Genomic DNA, 22223 nt, shown 5'->3' with positions numbered 1-22223 from the left:
ACGTTCACTATCCCAGCACAACGCCGTCACACCTGCAGCTTCACAGAGTGGAAGCACCGCTGAGTTTGGCGACATGGAAAGTGATGCTAAAGGAGCACAACGCTTATTTATATACAGTTTATTGTACATTTATTGACATTGTTATTGGTGCACCAGGTAGCACAATGGGTAAAACTTCACAATAATCAGTTAGAAGAACGATCTAAAAAAAACGCATGAGAGACAGGCACTTGTTGGAGTGAAAGCCTTGTACATGAAGGATAGTTGTGGGGGGGGGGGGGGGGGGGGGGGGGCAGAGAGCGGGAACTTTAAAATCTGGAGCCTGCCAGTGTCACAACAAGCTGTGTCGTCTGGTCGAGATGAAGCACAAACACACAGACAAGACGGACGAAACCTGATATTCAAATTGTGAGAGGTCAAACGGACGTCTGAAGTCGGTCCGTCTCCGTCTGTGTGACTGTTGCTTCGTCACACCGCCTGCACATGACTTTCATTCATAACTTTGTCTTCCTACAACCACACAGCTCGACTGGGCTTCGAGTCTCCACAGTCTGCGGCGGTGCTTCTTCTTCTTCTTCTTCTTTCTTTTTTTTGTGTGTGTGTCAAATATACATATACGAGCTCTCTGCCTGGTTGGCGTGATCAGGAGGTTTAGTCGAACAGCTTGGCTGCTGTGGCCTTGCCGTCATAGTTGGAAGACTTCCCGTCAAACTCGGAGGGAAGGATGTCGGCGTCAAACTCCTTGTAGTAGTTCTCCAGCTCGTCTCCGTGGACAAACACCTGCCGAGAGGACACACGCTGTTAGAGGCGTTTGGATCTGGAACACCCTGATGAACACGTCTTTACCCACATGATGACACAGAGAGGGAGCTGTCAGGATGATGTGTGTTGTGTGTTGGGCCGACCACTGGGTGGCACTGTGAGCACAAGTGGAATTAAAGGATGCTGACAGGTGTCATGCACAACCAGAGTCTAATAGTTTTTTTTTGGGGGGGGGGGGGACATATTATCGTGGTAAGAGAAGGTGAAAACGTGTCGTGTGTTTATAAATAATTAGATTGGCACATTCAAGCTGAGCTTTACAGCCTCTTGAACGTTTTTGTTTTCATTGAACGCATCACAGAAGCTCGGAGGCCGGTACCAAAGCCAAAAGTTTGTTCATTGAGATCCTGATTTTGTACAAAGTTAAATATTCCTGCTGGTGTAAATACTGAATTTATAGTTTTCCAATCTTTTCTGTCCACAACTTTGGTTTTACTGACGCCCCCTCAAATGGGTCATTTCATAGACTGGACATTTTAAACCTTTAACCGTAGCTTTCATAATGCTTACAGGTGGAATCATCCTGAGCCATCTTTATTATTATTATTATCAAAAATGGGATTTCTTTGTTGAACTCACTCTCTCTAGCAGCTTGCTCTTCATGAGAGGTTTGACCACGTTGTAGGTGGTGGTGAAGTACCAAGGCTGGTGGATGAAGTGCACGGCTTTGAAACGGGCTGGGAAAGAATCCTGGAGGAGAACCAAAGACAGCAGAGGAAATGGATTTAGTGAATATGACTCGAGGTGTAGTCCTGCAGCACAAAGCTCTGACAGCAGCTGTACTGTACGTTTATAAACTCCCAGAATCAGTGAAACTCGTGAGCACTGAATCGCTCTGAAAGTTAAAAAAAAACAAAAAAACACCTTGCTCGAATGAAGCCAAAAAGAGGAGAGAGCGACCGAGGAAGAAGCAGATATTATTCATAAAACTTTAGGCTGCACCGTCAGCATCTCTACATGCTGCAGAAAGTAATCCAACCCAGGTCGTGTCCCAGGTTTGCATACAATGAAAGAAACACAACTATGACTGAGTGCAGTTCTCCTCAGAGACCTTCGGTGGGCGCCAAAGAGCACCAAGCTAATTTAAACATGTTGTTTACTTTATTGTCTGCAGTTCCCATCGCTTGAATATGGATCCCACCCTCATGTGTGTTTGTTTCAACAAACAACGTCCATGATATGAGTTCAGACTTCTACCTGCAACATGTCCACCATCTTCTTGAGCTCGGTGGGTTTGATTCCAGACGCCTGCTGCATGGTGAAGCCCTTAAAGTTCTCAATGATGCAGAACCCGTTGATCTGAGTCTCCTCGTTCTCCAGAAGTTTCTCCAGGATCACACAGTAGGCACGCAGGATCTGAACACACACACACACACACACACACACACACACACACATTTATTGGTTCTACTGATAAAAGTCTTGTGATCACTATTTCCTCCACATGTGGTCACCCACCTCATCGAAGGTGATCTCCTCGTAGTCCCAGTTCTCGATGTTGAAGAGCAGAACGACGCGGCCGTACTTGTCTCTGCTGGGCAGGATGCCGGGGTAGCCGGCCTCGATGGTGCTGCGTACAGCCTCCGGGGTCAGATTCTCAAACAGCTCGGGGTAATCCTTCCTGAAACGTACGTAGCCTGCAGAGGACAAACACAGGAACAGGCTCGAGGCTCAAACCTGGCTGCACATTTGACATTTTTGGTATCCAGTCCAATCATGTCGACCCTGACAACATAAAAACTCTGGCAAGTCTGGGATACAGTTTTGATTTAAAATGTTCATCAAACTTCAATTCAATTAAAAGAACCAAAGCAGTAACTTAACACACTCCAGACTCACCCTTCATGAGGTCGTAGGCTCTGTTCACGTCGTACTTCCTGGCGCGGATGAAGCGGACTAGCATGCCGTCTGGTTTCTCCCCGAATGTGTCCTGAACCCCCTTGGCCAGGTCGTCACCTCCGTCGGCTTTCTCCTTGATAATTCCCCTCAGCTCCTTCACTGCGGCCACTCTCTTCTCATCGGTCTCGTTGAGCTCGTCCTTGGCCTGTAGGGGGAGCCAGAGAACACTGTTAGCCTACAGTTATGCTAGCTTTAGCTTTTAATCCTCTACAAAGATCATTTTCAGATTGAATATGGTAAAAAAAAAATGCAAGTTCTCTCCTAAACTTCAATTTGTTCAACATGCTGAACGTCTTTTCTACTTTGGGCGGTTTCATGGCTTTAGCATAATGAAAGCATAAAAAAAACACTGATTTGTCTTTAATTGACGATTTTTATTAAGAAATTTACTTTTGATGAATTATAAAAGGAGCATATATTTGTAACTCAAAGATACTAAGCAGTCATTTTTAGCTTTCCCACGTTTTTTAAAGCTGGCTAATTATTTATTTTTAGCTAAAAAAAAAAAACATGCAGTCGTGAACTTGGATTGATTTCTGTATTCATTCAGTTTATTTTGGATGAATTTTAACGCTCATCGTCCTTTTACGAAAGAGTAAAAGCACTGAGACGTGAAACTAACAGGAAGTGGAAAAAGCAGTAAAGTGGTCGTCGTGAAAAGTGAATAAATAAGATAGATTGATAGTGCAGACAGTTTTGTGCATTGACATGTTGAAGAAACAGAGTGTGTTAGATATCAATGTGGTAACATAAGGTTTGCATGACGGGAAATAAAACGACTTACGTTCTTGCTAATGTGAGAAAACGCCCGGTTACCTTCTGCTTGGTGTGGTCCGGCAGGCTGGCACAGGGTCCAAACACCGGCCCGTGGTCCTTGACGGTGAGACGCTCCAGTTTGGCCCTGAGAGCCTGCTCCTCCTCCGAAACCATGCGGTATGTTCCACTCTGAAAACAGAGAAACATGTCTTCATAGAGGATATAATACACTTCCTTTGTTTACAGGTCATTATGTTTGCCATAATAGGCAGATCTCAACATGGAAGAACAAATGAAACTCTCATTTCAGCAGGAACATAAATGATTGGTGTTACCACATATAGTCTCCTCATATTAACTAACAATAAGAAACACATCTACTCTTATGCAGTCAGGATTTAGTTGTTGCTTGGAGACAAAGCTGCAAACTAAAATAACTAAAAATGAACATTTTCTTTTAATGAGTGAGACAAACATGTCAGGATTTAAAGAAACATTTCCCTTCATAATTTAAAAACAGCAACGTTTAAGAGATACAGAGAAGTCTGCACACTAAATGTCCTTTAAAGTAGGTTTTATCTGGGTAGAGCAGCAGCGTACAGATCAACACGTTTCAGCTTTCATGAATTAGCCAATTACATGATTTTATTATTATATTATCATTATATAATTAAGTTGGTTAAAAAAAAAGGCTGGTAAAAAAAAAATTCATGTAGCAGGTAGAAGAAAAAGTTGATGCCGTACATTTATTTATTTACTTGACTTATTTATTCATTTTCTTGAATTTCCCTCGGGATCAATAAAGTATCAGTTTATCGTTACTTCCATTGTTTATTATTTTGAGGGCAGTAAAGTTCAAAAACTTGGATCTTAGGAAGTCAGGTACATGAAGACATTTTAAAACGCTTGCAGCTATCACTTGAAAGAAGATCATGTTTGTTTTTTATCTGATACATAGAAAGAAAACCAAGAAGAGACCAAATGTTGCGAACTTTGAAGGTCACAAAATCTTCTTCTCCGTGTTTCTCTCACGCTAACATGTGTCTCTAGTCTCCCTGCAAACCCTCCAATAATGAGAAGTCCATCCTCTCCATCTTCTGCCTGCTCCACTGTGTGCTCAAACAGGCTGTTTGGAGATGTCCCCTTCATGACATCACAAAGGGCAGTAGCCCCTCCCCCAGGTGGGTGACACTCCCACAGCTAGGTGTTTGTTCTGCCTTCTCACCGTAAACAATAGGACATGGAGCGAGTAAGCCCCTCTCACTGCTTGTAAATCTGATTCAGAGTTCTTGCTTCACTTGGCATGTCGCTTTAAGTAAAAACTAAAAGCCTCTCTGTGTCAGTATAATTCCCTCACAAGACCTGACTGTGATCTGTGTGTGTGTGTGTGTGTGTGTGTGTGTGTGTGTGTGTGTGTGTGTGTGTGTGTGTGTGTGTGTGAGGTTTAAAACATCCGTCTTATCCGCGTGAGACGAGTGTTTGCAAGTGTTGCAGGAGCATAATCAATAGGCCTCAGTGTTGGATTAATCTGCCTCACATGAGTCCCAGTAAAGCCTGTAAATACACGTTAAGGGCTGCTAGTCAATTTAAAGCAGGGATCAGAGATTAGGCTGAAGCTAATGCTACCGTAGCTGTTGACGGCATCCATGACACAATGGGCTTTTGGTGTTGAGAAATGTTAGGGTCAATGCGTTCTTGTCCTAAGTGCTGCAAAAACTTAGAGCTCATAAATCCTGGTAAAATATCTCCATCGGCTCATTTTCAAACATGAGTGAAAGTGAATGTACTTACAACCACAGCCATCTCTTCTGCTCTTTAGTTCAGCTTCAAACTGTCTGAGGAAAGAAAAAACAGAGTCTGTGATTCACATGAAATGCAGTTAACAAAAAAAACAAAAAAACAATTGACACACTGTGCTCCATGTTAATCCCTCTTCATCCCACCCTCCATGCAATCACAGGGTCCCTCCATCCAGCTATTTTTAGCCCCTGCCCATTCCTGCATGATTTATCAGGAGATTTAAGGTTCACACTCTCTTTGTTTTATAACCAACAGGTCAGCTTGGAGCTCTTCATCGCCATGTTGGTACATTTTTATAAAACATACACAACAAAAAAAAAGAGGACGTTCAGTTCGGACTCCGGACCCTGAATGTGTCCTCAAAGTTCAATTAGATTTAATGCAAAGAGATTCTCCTCAGATGCTGCTGTGTCCACTTTCCATTTGTGAAGTTTACTGTTTTGATAACCAATAAATTATCTAAATTATCCATGAAAAGATAAATATAAGGAGCCCATTTCTAGGTTCTTCAATTGAATTACTTTGCTTAAAAATTCTGCAAACAAAACGAGAGATCTGAAGACGTTGCCTTCGGGTTAGTCGCAAAATTTATTGATGGAAAATCTCAAATGCTTTGTGGATTATTTTACCAACGGTTGCCTGGAAACACGCTCTTAAGAGTATTTGAAATACATCTCTCCCATTTAGTCACACCTAAAAAGTTTCATATCAAAAGTCAAAAGTTTGCATGCAGTGGTTTGGAGAGGGGACAGATCACAATAAAAGCAACACACTGAAAGCCAACGCTGCAGCACCATGAGCTCTTGCATATCTGTGTTTGTTTGTTAATACTGATAATGCAGCTGAGGAACCATGCAAGTGTTCGTCTTACTCAGATTGATTCGGATCGCGTTTCAGAAACACCTGAATACCTCCAAACACAACATGTTAAACTAGAGGCGGCTCTAAATGAACCATTTCTAACCCAGTTTAAAAAGAGAATCACTGCTCCAGGAAATCACAGCAGAAGAAGAGAGCGTAGCTGGTAGGTGCAGGGGTCTTACCTGAGGCGGGTATGAAGTTTCTGGCGGGGAGTCCCAGGGGTCTGTGTGGAGCGAGGAGGACGGGACCTATGATTTGTAGTGTTGGGATTAGTGGCGTAACACCAGATTACATCTGACAGATTTCTTTTTGTTTTTTCTTTTCAATCAGCATAAAAGTGGCGGAGGGTGGGAAGAAGGGGAAGAGGAGGGGGGGGGGGGCGATAGTGAGGTCGGCCAATGGTGGAGGTGCTTGCACGATGAGAGGCAGTGTGGGCCGGTGCACATTCAGGATGATGTAATGTTGATTAAACACTTTAGGTAAGAGGGGGGAGGAGGAGTCCGAGGGATTGGATCGCATTCCAGGGAGACTTGGAGGGAGTGAAAAGTGACCATTGTGACGGCTGCTTCTCAGTTTTGATTTGTGCAACGTGATGATGCTCTGCTTCACATGTTTAAAGGCATGATGATGTGAAACAGGAGTTTACTCTGGTTGTGACGATCTACTCTTCTATTCATCGTCATGGAACAAAAAAAAAAAGACAACACCAACCGTGAGACAAAATAAGAACGCTAAAACAGCATGTCCAGCCTGTCTTTAAAGTGGTGACCAGGACTCTACAGGACATGGACTTGAGTGTTTTGGCGCAGGGCTCTTTTAGGGTGAAGTTTGATTGTGGGCAGTTACGTTGATTTGCAAGATCCAACGCAGGGTAAAGACTTCCAAGTTTTAAGGAGGGAGGGCGAAGGAAAACACACGCACACACCAAGCACTCACACAAAAACTCCTCAGAGGAAAAAGAAAAACAAACCTCATGCAAGCTGAATTCATGGTTTTAGAAATAATTGTAATATCTCTCTGTTTTATGTACATTAAAACATGTAACACAGAGTTTAAACGTGTAACACACACACAAAAGACATGTTTCATAATTTGTTCCTACGATGTTTTAGACTAGAAGAAGAAGACAATGTACTTTACTGTGACACATACAGGCTGGATAAACAGGATCCTATGCACTAATGGAGAGATGTCAGTGTGAGGGGGCTGAGCAGGTTTAGTGCCTTGCTCAAGTGGTGAACTGGCACCTCTCAAGCTACCAGAACCAATTTTCAGATTTGGTCCGCACCAGGACTTGAGCCGGCAAATGTCCGGTTCCCGACCAAAGTCCCAGACTGAGCTACTGCCGCCCCTGCACACATTTTAAATCTAGAGAATATTTGGTGGACTTATAGTTGCTCAAAAAATCATTAGCGACGACCTTTTAAAAAGTACAGGTAACAGAATGCACAACATGTTTCTCAAATATAATGCTGCATTAAGAAAAAAAAAGAGACAAAATCCCTGAATGGGACTGAGCTCCTTAAATGTAAATACCCCTTCGGTACGGTTTTCCATAAACCATGACGCGCACACAGGATTTGGATTTAGACTTAAGTGCATTCATATCATAAACAGGGACCCTTAATGATCCACAACTCCCTGAGATCAGATTAGCGCTCACGTTCACGTCATATCTCAACATAATGACGCTGTGCACACGCCACTCACCTTCATTATTCATGCTGGGGACTTTGTGTGAGTGTAAAGCTTTCTATAATGAGAGTACACCTCATCTAATCGACACACATGAACTCAGACTTCATGTGTAAAAACCCCCCCCCCATCAAGAGAACCCCCCCCCCCTGGATTAATCTCAAATTATTGGCCAACAGAGAGGTGTGAAAACAAATTAAACAACCGGACAGAAAATGCAACAAGACAGTGTCATGCAACAGTATTAACATTAGAGACATTACAGATGAAAGCTAATGCTATCATTGATACAGATCCTGATGTTTACAGATTGATGGTGTATTTGTTGAGGCTGTCATGGCATGTCCCCCCCCCCATATATAACAGACTGTTGTGTTGTCCATCCATCCATCCATTTTCTACCGCTTATCCGGGGCCGGGTCGCGGGGGCAGCAGTCTAAGCAGAGACACCCAGACTTCCCTCACCCTAGACACCTCCTCCAGCTCTTCCGGTGGGACCCCAAGGCGTTCCCAAGCCAGCCGAGAGACATAGTCTCTCCAGCGTGTCCTGGGTCTACCCCGAGGCCTCCTCCCGGAGGGACATGCCCGGAACAGGTCCAGGGGGCATCCGGACCAGATGCCCGAACCACCTCAACTGACTCCTCTCGATGTGGAGGAGTAACGGCTCTACTCCGAGCTCCTCCCTGGTGACCGAGCTCCTCACCCTATCCCTAAGGGTGCGCCCAGCCACCCTACGGAGGAAGCCCATTTCGGCCGCTTGTATCCGAGATCTCGTTCTTTCGGTCATGACCCAAAGCTCATGACCATAGGTGAGGGTAGGAACAAAGATCGACCGGTAAATCGAGAGCTTCGCCTTTCGGCTTAGCTCCTTCTTCACCACGACGGACCGATACAGTGAACGCATGACTGCAGACGCCGCACCGATCCGTCTGTCGATCTCACGCTCCATCTTCCCCCCACTCGTGAACAAGACCCCGAGATACTTAAACTCCTCCACCTGGGGCAAGGACTCCCCACCGACCCGAAGGGGGCAAACCACCTTTTTCCAGTCGAGAACCATGGCCTCAGATTTAGAGGTGCTGATCCTCATCCCAGCCGCCTCACACTCGGTAGTGAACCGCCCCAGTGCACACTGAAGGTCCGGGCTCGATGGAGCCAACAAGATCACATCATCCGCAAAAAGCAGGGACGAGATCCTGTGGTCCCCGAACCGGACCCCCTCCGGCCCCTGACTACGCCTAGAAATTCTGTCCATAAAAGTAATGAACAGAACCGGTGACAAAGGGCAGCCCTGCCGGAGGCCAACGCGCACCGGGAACAGGTCCGACTTAATACCGGCAATGCAAACCATACTCCTGCTCCGGTCGTACAAGGACCGGACCGCCCTTAGCAAAGGGCCCCGAACCCCATACTCACGGAACACCCCCCAGAGGGCGCCGCGAGGGACACAGTCGAATGCCTTCTCCAAATCCACAAAGCACATGTGGACTGGTTGGGCAAACTCCCATGAACCCTCGAGCACCCGCTGGAGAGTGTAGAGCTGGTCCAGTGTTCCACGGCCAGGACGAAAACCGCATTGTTCCTCTTGAATCCGAGGTTCGACTAACAGCCAGAACCTCCTCTCCAGTACCCTGGAATAGACTTTCCCAGGGAGGCTGAGGAGTGTGATTCCCCAGTAGTTGGAACACACCCTTCGGTCCCCCTTCTTGAAAAGAGGGACCACCACCCCGGTCTGCCAGTCCAGAGGCACTGTCCCCGACCTCCACGCGATGTTACAGAGGCGTGTCAACCATGACAGCCCCTGCACATCCAGAGACTTCAGATACTCAGGGTGAATCTCATCCACCCCTGGTGCCTTGCCACCAAGGAGCTTGCCAACTACCTCGGTGACTTCGGCTTGGGTGATGGACGAATCCACCTCTGAGCACCCAGCCTCTGCTTCCTCAGTGGAAGACGTGAAGGTGGGATTGAGGAGATCCTCGAAGTATTCCTTCCACCGTCCGACTACATCCCCAGTTGAGGTCAGCAGCTCCCCACCTCCACTGTAAACAGTGTTGGTGAAGCACTGCTTCCCCCTCCTGAGGCGACGGACGGTTTGCCAGAATTTCCTCGAGGCCGACCGAAAGTCCTCCTCCATGGCCTCCCCGAACTCCTCCCAGGCCCAAGTTTTTGCCCAGGCTGCGGAACGCCTGGCCTGCCGGTACCCGTCAGCTGCCTCAGGAGTCCTATGCGCTAGCAACGCCCGATAGGACACCTTCTTCAGCTTGATGGCCTCCCCTACTTCCGATGTCCACCACAGGGATCAGGGATTGCCGCCACGACAGGCACCAGAGACCCTGCGACCACAGCTCAGAGCAGCTGCTTTGACAATGGAGGTGGAGAACATGGTCCACTCGGACTCAATGTCTCCAGCTTCCCCCGGGATCTGTGAAAAGCTCGTCCGGAGGTGGGAATTGAAGACCTCGCTAACAGAGGGCTCAGCCAGACGTTCCCAGCAGACCCTCACTACACGTTTGGGCCTGCCGAGTCTGACCGGCTTCCTCCCCTGCCAGCGCATCCAACTCACCACCAGGTGGTGATCAGTTGACAGCTCAGCCCCTCTCTTCACCCGAGTGTCCGAGACACACGGCCGGAGGTCAGATGACACGACCACAAAGTCTATCATCGACCTCCGGCCTAGGGAGTCCTTGTGCCACGTGCAGTTATGGACATCCCTGTGCTCGAACATGGTGTTTGTTATGGACAGACTGTGACTGGCACAGAAGTCCAATAACAGAACACCACTCTGGTTCAGATCAGGGAGGCCGTTCATCCCAATCACCCCACTCCAGATCTCACTGTCGTTGCCCACGTGAGCATTGAAGTCCCCCAGTAGAACAGTGGAGTCCCCAGTCGGAGCACTGTCCAGCACCCCTCCCAGGGACTCCAAGAAGGCTGGGTACTCTGCACTGCCGTTCGGGCTGTAGGCCGAAACGACTGTTAGAGACCTGTCTCCTACCCGAAGGCGTAGGGACACGACCCTCTCGTTCACCGGGGTGAACTCCAACACCTGGCGGCTGAGCTGTGGGGCTATGAGCAAGCCCACACCAGCCCACCGCCTCTCACTGTGGGCAACTCCAGAGAAGTATAGAGTCCAGCCCCTCTCAAGGAGCTGGGTTCCAGAGCCCAAGCAGTGCGTGGAGGTGAGCCCGACTATATCTAGCCGGTACCTCTCAACCTCCTGCACAAGCTCAGGCTCCTTCCCCCCCAGTGAGGTGACGTTCCCAAATGCCAGAAGCTGCGTCCGGGGATCGGGTCGCCGAGGCCCCCGCCGTCGACTGCCGCCCGATCCACACTGCACCCAACCCCTACGGCTTCTTCTGTGGATGGTGGGTCCACAGGAGGACGGGCCCGCGTCGTCCTTTCGGGCTGAGCCCGGCCGGGCCCCACGGGCAAAGTCCCGGCCACCAGGCGCTCTCCTGCGGGCCCCAACCCCAGGCCTGGCTCTAGGGTGGGGCCCCGGCTCCGCCATGCCGGTCCTATTTATGTTATTCATCAATTGTGTTGTTTTTATAGTAATCCTCTGATAAATCATCAAACACCTTTGTTGCAGAAATATTGTTCAGATACTGCGAATAAAGTTGAGACATCCTGGTAAAATGACATATATTCTATAAGGGACCATTCTGTCTAACTTTATGGCAGAGAAACTTCCACACGTGGTTCTCATCCAGTTTGTCTGAGAAATAAATCAGTGTCTATATATTTGAAAATTGTAATTTGTTGTTTTATTGTAGTTTTCTTTGTCTGATGCACGTTAAAACCAATCCAATCTCTCTCTCTCAAAAACAAAACAAAAAAAAAGCAGACAGGAAAGCTCATTGTTTCTTGTCACCATGGCAACATCATGAGAAAGAATAACATTTTGAACTTGGACAGTTATCAAACTTTCATAGATGTTTGTCTTGTTTAAAAAAATCTCAAATCTTCTTATTTTTATTTTTTATTTATTCAGATTTTATTTATGGGCGCAAAACAACACAATCAATCAAAAACACAATCAATCAAAAACACAATCAATCAGAAACACAAACAAATACATTAAAACAGCAACAGTGAGAAATGCATGGTCAGATAGAAAGGGGAGTTTTGAGGTGAGATTTGAAGGTAGGGGGAGGGAAGGCTGGAGTCCTGTGGATAAAAGGAGGTGTGGTGAGGGGCATGGAGGAGGCAGAACGGAGGGTCCGGGATGGTGTGTATGTGTGAAGGAGATGGGAAAGGTAAGGAGGTGCGAGGTTATGGAGAGCCTTAAAGGTGAGAAGGAGTGTTCTAAAATCAACGCGGTGTTTGACAGGGATCCAGTGGAGTTGTTGAAGGACTGTAAAGTCTGGATGGTTGGAGATTGGCTCGAGAGGCTGACAAAAGATCACTTAATGTAATTGTGGGCTCCTGACGCGGTACAAGTACAAAGCGTTTGAAAGGCACAATATGAAAAGGTACAGGAGGATAGGGGTGGAAACAATGGTTACAGACATTCGGATCAGGGCGTCTAGGTTTCGGGATCGGTGGTGCTGGTATTGGGATGTCTACCCATGGGGCCCTTGGTGCTTTGGGCCTAACTGGTCTGACTTTGGGCGGAATGTTTTTCTTTATTTTTTGAAGATTGGTCTTTGGTGGCCAATGTTTTGGTCTCATGCTGTCTGTTTTTCCCTCAGAGGTTTCTGGAACTGGAGGGCTAGCTTTGGGTTTTACCTGACCTTTCATTATTGTCTCTGTAGTGGGTTTAGTTACGAGAGCCTTACCTCTATGCAGCTGATCTTGTCTGGTCTGATTCTGTGGTCTCGGTGGAAATACGCGTTTTTGTGAAATTGGCGTCCCTATGCGCTGGGGACTTTTTTGTGCTACCTTGTCATTGTCAGAGGTTTTCCTAAAAGGTTTGAACGAGACCTTCCCCTGAGTCTCTGTGTTTTCTGGGGTTTTGTGGGTGTCAGGGCTATTTAGTATGGAATGCGGCGGGTTTGCCTTGGATTGTGGGACTGATACACGAGGAGGTTTTGAAACCTCTTTTTGAGACAGGGACATCACATAGCGGGGTCTAAGGGGTCTGGAGGGAAGACTGTTTGCTTTGGAATTTTTCACTAACTCAGATGTTGAAACCTTTTCCTTAGCTGATTTAACTCTACACTGGGATTTGTCTGGTGTTCTACAAAAGTCTTCAGTCTTTTTATCCAACTTGGATCTTGACACTGACGCAATTGCAGGTGTTGAAACCTTTTTCTGACTTGGAGTCGCATTTTCCGGGGTTTTAGGGACTTTATCAGTGGGTTTTTTAAGGGGCTTGGAGGGCAAACTGACACCCTGTGACTTAGACGTCGATGCAGTTGCAGGTGTTGAAACGTTTTTCGGAGTTGGGGTTGATATGGGCTGCCGTGTTTTGGGTGATTTAGGGACTTGGAGGGGCTTGGAGGGCAGACTGACTCCCTGTGACTTAGACGTCGATGCAGTTGCAGGTGTTGAAACGTTTTTCGGAGTTGGGGTTGATATGAGCTGCCGTGTTTTGGGTGATTTAGGGACATTATCAGTGGGTTTTTTAAGGGGCTTGGAAGGCAGACTGACTCCCTGCGACTTAGACGTCGATGCAGTTGCAGGTGTTGAAACGTTTTTCGGAGTTGGGGTTGATATGGGCTGCCGTGTTTTGGGTGATTTAGGGACATTATCAGTGGGTTTTTTAAGGGGCTTGGAAGGCAGACTGACTCCCTGCGACTTAGACGTCGATGCAGTTGCAGGTGTTGAAACGTTTTTCGGAGTTGGGGTTGATATGGGCTGCCGTGTTTTGGGTGATTTAGGGACATTATCAGTGGGTTTTTTAAGGGGCTTGGAGGGCAGACTGACTCCCTGCGACTTAGACGTCGATGCAGTTGCAGGTGTTGAAACGTTTTTCGGAGTTGGGGTTGATATGGGCTGCCGTGTTTTGGGTGATTTAGGGACATTATCAGTGGGTTTTTTAAGGGGCTTGGAAGGCAGACTGACTCCCTGCGACTTAGACGTCGATGCAGTTGCAGGTGTTGAAATGTTTTTCGGAGTTGGGGTTGATATGGGCTGCCGTGTTTTGGGTGATTTAGGGACTTGGAGGGGCTTGGAGGGCAAACTGACTCCCTTTGACTTAGACGTCGATGCAGTTGCAGGTGTTGAAACGTTTTTCTGAGTTGGAATCACATTATCAGGGGTTTTAGGGACATTATCAGTGGGTTTTTTAAGGGGCCTGGAGGGCAAACTGACTCCCTGTGACTTAGACGTCGATGCAGTTGCAGGTGTTGAAACGTTTTTCGGAGTTGGGGTTGATATGGGCTGCCGTGTTTTGGGTGATGTAGGGACATTGTCAGTGGGTTTTTTAAGGGGTTTGGAGGGCAGACTGACTCTCTGTGACTTTGACTCATTTACAGGTGTTGAAACGTTTTTCTGAGTTGGAATCGCATTTTCCGGGGTTTTAGGGACATCAAAAGTGACGTTTTTAAGGGGCTTGGAGGGCAGACTGACTCCCTTTGACTGTGACATAGATCCATGTGCAGGTGCTTTTTGAGTTGGAGTTGCTGTGGGCTGCGATTTAGCGGGTGTTTTAGGGAAATTGACAGTGTTTTTAATAATGGGCTTGGAGGGCAGATTGACTCCCTGTGACGTTGATGTAGATCCATTTACAGGTGTTGAAACCTTTTTCTTACTTGGAATCACATTATCAGGGGTTTTAGGGACATTATCAGTGGGTTTTTTAAGGGGCTTGGAAGGAAGACTGACTCCCTGTGACTTAGACGTCGATGCAGTTGCAGGTGTTGAAACGTTTTTTGGAGTTGGGGTTGATATGGGCTGCCGTGTTTTGGGTGATTTAGGGACATTGTCAGTGGGTTTTTTAAGGGCATTGGGGGGCAGACTGACTCCCTGCGACTTAGACGTCGATGCAGTTGCAGGTGTTGAAACGTTTTTTGGAGTTGGGGTTGATATGGGCTGCCGTGTTTTGGGTGATTTAGGGACATTATCAGTGGGTTTTTTAAGGGGCTTGGGGGGCAGACTGACTCCCTGCGACTTAGACGTCGATGCAGTTGCAGGTGTTGAAACGTTTTTCGGACTTGTATTTACTAGGGCCTTTTTCTCTGGTGTTTTAGGGACATTATCAGTGGGTTTTTTAAGGGGCTCGGAGGGCAGACTGACTCCCTTTGACTTAGTTGGGGTTGATATGGGCTGCCCTGTTTTGGGTGATTTAGGGACATTGTCAGTGGGTTTTTTGACTGTTTTGGAACTTGGCCCTGATACAGTTGCTGGTGTTGGATCTTTTTCCTCAGTTTGTGGCTCTTGGTGCTGGTTGGTCTCTTTTTCCTCCACCTCAACCGGAGATGGCACACACTCAGACACGACTGTCTTCTTTTTCTTCCGGAAATCCGTCTCTGGAAAAGGAAATTTGAAAAAAGGACATAATTAGTACACATACATCTTTTCCAAAACATACATTTTAAGTTAGTTGTTCAACCAATCTATAGAATTATTTAATTATTGTCATTTATATTTCATCATTTCACTTTGCAATATAGAAGATAACAAGCGAGAAAAGGATTTACATCTCAGATTCTAAACTGGCCTGCACCTCTTACAAAACACTGAGTAATACTCTTTCATCATCTTGCCAAAAATATACACTTATTCAAAAGTTATTGTACTGCAATTGGTGAGATATCTTGATTTAAAATCAATATAAGAAACCTGATACACATTTTTACATGACAACGTAAATTACTCTAGCTCTAAACAAAACATGAGAAAATGAAATAAAACATATATACTGGAACGGTAACTTACCCCATAGCTCCTGGTAGTTGAAGACAGCCGTCTTGGGATCCATTTCTTCTGGATTAGAGTCTCTGTATCTGCTCAAACCTGACAAGTACTTTTTTACAAAGACTTCCATGTTGTCCAGTGGTGAGAGCATCCCTGCTCTGGAAATACACTCCATTTCGCTCTTCAGCCCGTATGGAAAATGCTGCACAAAATTCATATTGAATTATTTTTTGTTTTTTCTTCCAAAGTTATGTTTTCGTCTACTGTCCGTCTGACGGTAAGCTATTCTCCTGAATGAACTCAGAGATTATCCTGAACCAGGCCTTATGAAGAGCTCTAATCATAGAATCTTCACTTCAAAGGCGCATGATGTCACACGGTGTCACATGATGTCACATGATGTCCCATGATGTCATAGCTGATGTCACAGAATGTTCTATGGGGTTTTTTTTGTTGTTGATGGTTAAAAAAAAACAAAAAAAAACTTTATTTATAAATATCTTTCCACATAAACAAATTTTTCCTCAATACCAAAAAAAATCCCAGATACATTATTAAGGCCTCTGATTGGCTGGTTGGAGGGTTCATATAATTCCAGCTCTTAACACAGGATCGGGAAAACTCCTTGAGCATACGCTGCAGTGTCCATGCTTTCACCCATTACTTCTCCTTATTTGTCACCTCCACTTATTTTCTTTTTCCACTAAAAGACTGACAACACCGGTGCCATTTTCTACTTTCTATCAGGCATTATTGCCGATTAGTAATATTAGTGTAACAGACAGCGGTAATTTTGGCACATTTTTGGCGCTATGAATTTAGCTGTTTTGCTCATTCCACAAATGTATGATCCTTACAAGTTCCACCTCGTTGTAAAGGTGACTGATTAGGCGTACCAACAATATATAATACAATACCATTTACTATCATTAAAGGGGAGAAATTATAGACCAAAATATAGTTTACAAACTGGTCGACTTTTGGAAGTTTTCCTTCTCTAACCCTCGCAGTGTTAATGTCACCAACACACGTTTTCCTCCTGATGCAATGATGAAGGAGCGAGCAGCCGACCAGTAATCTTCTAAATCAGGTCCTGATCTGCTCAATAAAGCGCTTTCAGGGAATGAAAATAGATGGATTGGGCTAACAATGCGACTCTGTTCTGTTCCCTCTCTACAGCCTGAGCTGAGGGGCCAAGTTCAGGCTTTACATGTGAACGCTGTGTGTGTGTGTGTGTGTGTGTATGTGTGTGTGAGAAGGGGCGAGAGAGGTCAAAGCCATAAACGAAGGATTACAAAATGTGTAGCTCCCCCTGCAGCTCACCATGCTACATGTATGTTACGTTAAAGGGAAACTATACAACAAAACACTGGCTCACATTTTTGGACTTAGCTAATTAAGAGGATGTGTTGTGAGATCATTAGTGTTTATGAAACTTCTCCATTGGGTCATCTGTGACCTCGTTCAAGTGCTGATCCAGTGTTTTTGACAGACTCTGTCAAGCCTGCTTGGGTGATCCTGAACGTGTTTCCCAACACGTCTCAAGAGTTTCATCCGTTTTCATCCGTTAATATCGCTGCTGTTAATGCTGACCTGGCTGCAGCTCAAGTAGAACAAACATGACGACATAGTTGGGAGATTTTTCCTCTTCAATAATGTGACCCAATGAGCCCGAGCCAAAAAGAATCATTACATTACACACGCTGAATTTATTACGTAAATAGCTCCCCGATGATGTTTGAACTGTTGCTAAAAAAAACCCTGTCGATCATTATCTCAATAAAAATGTAAACATTTTCATTTTAATCATTTGAGACGAACACGATCAAATAGTTACAAAACCTCAAATTTGATTTAATTCACTGAAAGTGTTTTGTCCACCCGTAAAGACGCAGCATTTACTCCTTTCTGTTTTTGGTCTTCATTAACTCCTTAGAGAAGCATCTCAATGGTTTCTTATGCTGAATTCCGGTGCTCCTCGGAGGGTCCAAGTTAACGAGTTGGGAAGTCGTTCTTAAGACTCGTGTTCATGTGTTTTCAGTTTCTTACGTCTGAATGTCGCAGCAGCAACAAAACGTGTCGACGCTGCGAACACGACGTGTGTAACGCCTCTCTTACGAGGAATATTTGAGCATGAACAAAACATATTTTACCCCCCGTGTGATGACAAATTTGGCAGCAAGTAGGGTACCTAATTATTTCTAGAATATTTCGAGCTGTTTTCCAACATGAGCAGACGTTCGATTGCATTTTACAACTCTAAATGTAGTTTTACATTTCATGTCCCGATACTCTCTCATGCGAGCAGGTTGAGTAAACTCAAGCTGAAAAACACAACAAAGATCTGCAGTATGAAGCTCTAAGGACAGTTTTGCAAAAGTTTCTTGATTAAATAATTAGAGGTAATAAAATTCAGAGACGCACAATAATACAGAATAATAAAGACTTTTCGACCAGGAAGAACCACGTGAAGATTACATGACATCAGAAGTGTCGGGAAAGCAACAGGGAAAACTTTGAATGAGTCTTTAGACACTCCCACAGCTAGGTGTTTGTTCTGCCCTCTGAGTCTGCCTTCTCACCGTAAACAATAGGACATGGAGCCAGAAAGCAGTGAGTACACCCGAGCCCTTCCAGAGAGGGGGCGTGGTCAGACACAGCTCATTTACATATTTAAAGCTACAGACACAGAAACAGCCTGTTCTGAGCAGGGCTGAAATAGAGGGGTTTATAGACATGATCAGATACAGGATCAGTGGATTTACAACAACACACTTTACACACATGTTGAAGAGGAGCGAGGACACTGATTGAAGAGGAGAAGAATATGTGACCTTTAAGTGACATTGAAGAGGTACAGCAGAAAAGATAAATGGGTGGTTTACTTATTTTAAAGTGGACACATTCAATAGGCAGGGTTTAAATATAACATGAGGCCATTTTATTAGTGCACTTAAGAGCAGTTTACAACAAGAGGTAATAAGATGACCATTTCAACCAAACACACGGTCATTGCTTTGATTACAAAAAACAAACCACTGAAGGCTACACAAACATGGAGGCAACTTTAAGAGTTTAAACATGAAAATGCAACAGTTTAAACTTGTCGAAAAAGTTGTCTTTTACAACCAGCAGCTGAAGCTTATTCCACTGAAGAGAGCTGAGAAACTCTGTATGCTTTGAAAGCCTTTAATCCATCAGGCCTAAAAACTAAATTGAGGAACATGACATCCATTGTCGTGTTTGTGTCGGTCATTCCAGATGTGTCTGTTCACCTCGTTTGCCTCTGTGAAGGTTTATTCTCTGATGGGCCCACTGCAGTATTCTTTAATACTTCAATTATGTAATCTCAAACTTGTTTATTTTTTCCCCTCCTATATTCCTAAAAACAAGCCAAAGTGTTTGAGCCATGCTGCCTTACTGTTGGCATGTTTTTAGCCCTGATGAATTAAAGGCTGAATATGGGGCGTCTCAGACCGCTTCTATCTGCTTTCTTTCTTTTTTTTTTATAGTGTAACTAGTTCCACTTTAGAGACGATGCTCCAAGAAAAATAAATAAAAGAGACATAAACATATGCAGCCGTTTTCTAAAACAGCTGCATCTTGTGGCCCTTGATATGTTTTTTTTCCCCCTTTTTTAGATGAGAGCAAAAAAAACCTTCCAAACTTTGAAGAGCATGAAACCAACAAATCACACTTTAACATAAGTGCACTGAAACCAAGAACTCTGCAGGATCATCATCATCTGTTTCACAGCAGTGGAAAAGTTGAGCTCCAAACATGTTAAACATAAGTTAAGAGTTTCCATCAATACAATCATTTCCCCAAAATTAAAGCAGCACATCTTTAAATCACATCATGTGATTTATGTTTATATTAATTTGAATCCAGCCTGGATGTGCTGTCTATACGTTGTACATTCACATTATTCAATCTTTTCTCTACTTCCTCGTATTAAAGGAATCTGTTGAGGTACCGCCATGTTCTCCTTAAATACTGTCTTTTTATTGGCTCTCCGATACGACATCATCTGGCCAGTACTCGTCCTGCATGTAGTGGTTCGAGGCGGCGAAGCTCGCTGCTTGTTGAGCAGCGTCGTCGTCGTCGTCGTGAAGTCTGTTCTGCAGCTCCTGCTCCCAATCTCCCTCCACCAGCTTGTAGAGGTCGAGGGCGGCTCGAGCGTCCTCCACCGAGCAGTGACCCCGCCTCCCCACCTGGACGCGGAGCATCATGGTTAGACAAACTTCACTGCAGCTGCGTGTTTGAGAGCTCGGAGACTCGAAGAGGATCTTAAAACGTTATGAATCAAAATCTCCCTCATCAGGTGCTTTTAATAACTTGTTGAACCTTACCTGGATTTTTCTGTTCAGCAGCTTGTTGGCCAAGATTTTTAGAGAGGCACAGCGTTGCCGAGGGAAACCAGCCAACCGGCTGAGGCGCCCTGTGGTGATGGTGTCTCTGACCATGTGAGGCGGATGGAACATGTCCAACGCCTCGAAGTCGTTGTAAACAGAGTGGCCGACGATCACTTTACCTTCAAGTATGCCGAGGATCTGCAGGAGGAAAGAAGAAGAAGAAGAACGAATGATTTAACCCGAGGTCGAAGCAGAACCCACTTCGACATGTTCACTCTGAACTCCAGCTTCCTTCTCTGTGACGCCGCAGACTGGTACAGACACGTTTCCACTAAAGGGACGGGCGGCTGTTTAAAGCTCAACACTCAGCAAAGTAAAAACTTCTACATTCTTAAGCGTCACCTCCCTCAAGTGATTCCTATTAAAAAAAAAAAAGAAGAGCTGCTGCCCCCTGGTGGGCAAAGTTTAATCTGCAGGTGGGTCGCAAGACTTTTCCTCTTCTTGCACTTTTGAACTTGAGTGAATAATAAATATAATAAAAATGGTGAATCTTAAATTGCACTCAAACACGGCTAAATTGTCCCTCCTCCACATTACAGGACTAACCTGGTCTGAGCATCGTAACCTCCTGAATATAACACCATAATAAAACACATGCCTGGATTTATGTGATCATGAAGCTTGCTTAGTTACAAGGCAGTCGTTTAAAAAATAAAAAAGTAGGGACGTGCGGTAGAGTCGGCACGTCACAAAACTGAAGTAAACCACTGCAGGCCTCACCTCGTCCCTGGCCTGAGGAAAGGGCGTCGCATTGCGGAGATGATGCCTTCTGATGCCGCTCCAGCGAGTCCTGTAGTCTGTGATGGGCTGACAGGGTCGGACGTATTTATCATATAACACGTTACCATGGTAATCAAGGATGCTGCAGCGGGCTAGCTCGCTGCAGCAGCCTCCAGGCCCCGTCCCCACCATCTCACAGTCCAGAGCCACCACCGCCGCGGTGGAGCGCGAGCTGAGGCACGGGGAACTCCGCCCGCTAGCCGGAGGACTGGCCTCCGAGGAGAAACCACTGTCCACCTCCCAACGGTCTCCGAGGGACGAGACCAAACTGTGCTGATCCGAAGCTTTAAGGTCAGAAAGCCCGGGGTCAGAAACATCACGCGTCTTGTTTTCAGAGTTCAGCGCTGCGCTGCGAGCCTGATCCTCCGCGGCTCTTGATTTCGTTTTGTTGACCGGTTCATTTGCGTCCGGGGGTTCGTCGAGGTCGTTTGTCGTTTTCCTCTTCATGTTGCCGATGACGATCTTCTGCTGATGTTTCCTCGTCGCCCGTGCGCTCTCGAAGGAGTGAAGGATCATGGCTCTTCTACACAAATACCTGTAGTTGCTGAGAAGGCCCCGCGAACCTCCTTTAGCCCTTTTTGACCGCTCCGCCATCGCCAACCGATGCAACCCGTCTCGCAATCATTTCTAAACAAAAAATTAATAACCTCATTATAAAATGCTTTAATACAGCAGCTGCAATCACAGTTCACCTTTCAAATGTTTCTCAGTTGCCATAGCAACATCTCCTTAAAGGTTACCGACATTTTAAAAAGTTTAAGAATTCATAGAAGGGTTTGGAAGAAGGAGGGTCAGGCGTGTGTAAATACATTCTCCCCCCCATGATGCACTTTGTGAGAAAATATGCTGAGAATAGAGTTAAAGCACAAATGTTAAAAATAAAGCTGAAATGTCAAGAAGAAAAGTTGAGTTACAATCAAGTCAAATTTTAATCTTAATTCTCAGAATTAGTCATTTTTTTACCCTAGACATTAACATTTAACTCAACAGTTACACTTTTCTCTCTAAATGTCATCCTCCACATTTTTTACCTTAAAGTGCATAATGCATAATGAATTGTGGCCCTTATGCCTTTCCGTAGAAGTCACATTGTTCATATACATGCCACATCACCTTTTCTACTTTCCTACCAAAGTCCATTTAAATGTTGATAAAAAAATGTCCATTTAACTCAAACTAAATTTAAATTAAAAACCTGACATGTACACAAATCCATCTCCAGGATTTAGTGGTAAATACTGTGAATAAATTAAACCCTCACGTATGATTAAAACATGTTCTGTCACGTGTTTTAAAACTTCACTTTTAACGAAGCCGTTTTTAAATGTGATTCAAACACTTTCCTTTAAGACTTTAAAAAAGACAAACTTGTGTTTATATTCGCCATTAATC

At 45.2% G+C, this 22223-nt stretch overlaps 2 protein-coding genes and 1 long non-coding RNA gene across 4 annotated transcripts; all 3 read right to left on the bottom strand.

Annotated features, from left to right (window-relative positions):
• Positions 1 to 122: 122 nt before the first annotated feature.
• Positions 123 to 6857, bottom strand: rlbp1b (retinaldehyde binding protein 1b). 2 transcript variants are annotated; one of them, XM_079346354.1, is made up of 8 exons: positions 6321 to 6857; positions 5269 to 5312; positions 3538 to 3666; positions 2662 to 2866; positions 2281 to 2459; positions 2020 to 2178; positions 1402 to 1512; positions 123 to 780 (listed from the first exon to the last, which is right to left on the bottom strand). In XM_079346354.1, exons 2-8 carry the CDS (start codon positions 5278 to 5280, stop codon positions 652 to 654), a joined length of 924 nt encoding a protein of 307 aa, XP_079202480.1. In that variant the 5' UTR covers positions 5281 to 5312; positions 6321 to 6857; the 3' UTR covers positions 123 to 651. The 2 variants fall into 2 exon arrangements, with proteins under 2 accessions (XP_079202480.1, XP_079202481.1); XM_079346355.1 differs by having other exon boundaries at positions 5269 to 5308.
• An 8101-nt stretch (positions 6858 to 14958) lies between these two features.
• Positions 14959 to 16006, bottom strand: LOC306824951. Its single transcript, XR_013779197.1, has 2 exons — positions 15658 to 16006; positions 14959 to 15248 (listed from the first exon to the last, which is right to left on the bottom strand). It is a non-coding gene; the product is annotated as an uncharacterized lncRNA (long non-coding RNA).
• Positions 16007 to 18554: 2548 nt separating this feature from the next.
• isg20 (interferon stimulated exonuclease gene) lies at positions 18555 to 21493 on the bottom strand. The gene is made up of 3 exons (XM_079345529.1): positions 20772 to 21493; positions 19989 to 20189; positions 18555 to 19850 (listed from the first exon to the last, which is right to left on the bottom strand). The coding sequence occupies exons 1-3, from the start codon at positions 21423 to 21425 to the stop codon at positions 19641 to 19643; spliced, it is 1065 nt and encodes a 354-aa protein (XP_079201655.1). The 5' UTR covers positions 21426 to 21493; the 3' UTR covers positions 18555 to 19640.
• Between the last annotated feature and the right edge of the window lie 730 nt (positions 21494 to 22223).

The sequence above is a fragment of the Symphodus melops genome, assembly GCF_947650265.1.
Source record: "Symphodus melops genome assembly, chromosome: 6".
Taxonomy (NCBI): domain Eukaryota; kingdom Metazoa; phylum Chordata; class Actinopteri; order Labriformes; family Labridae; genus Symphodus; species Symphodus melops.
Note: the sequence above shows the minus strand (reverse complement) of the source record. Positions and strands in the feature narration are given on the sequence as shown.

Coding starts and splice junctions, on each gene's coding strand:
- rlbp1b (XM_079346354.1), bottom strand. Junction 2,867..3,537: donor CGGACCACACCAAGCAGAAG/GTAACCGGGCGT, acceptor CTCCCCCTACAG/GCCAAGGACGAGCTCAACGA. Junction 781..1,401: donor AGAGCAAGCTGCTAGAGAGA/GTGAGTTCAACA, acceptor TCCTCTCGGCAG/GTGTTTGTCCACGGAGACGA.
- isg20 (XM_079345529.1), bottom strand. CDS start 21,425: ATGGCGGAGCGGTCAAAAAGGGCTAAAGGAGGTTCGCGGGGCCTTCTC. Junction 20,190..20,771: donor TTCCTCAGGCCAGGGACGAG/GTGAGGCCTGCA, acceptor TTCCTCCTGCAG/ATCCTCGGCATACTTGAAGG. Junction 19,851..19,988: donor TGCTGAACAGAAAAATCCAG/GTAAGGTTCAAC, acceptor CTCCGCGTCCAG/GTGGGGAGGCGGGGTCACTG.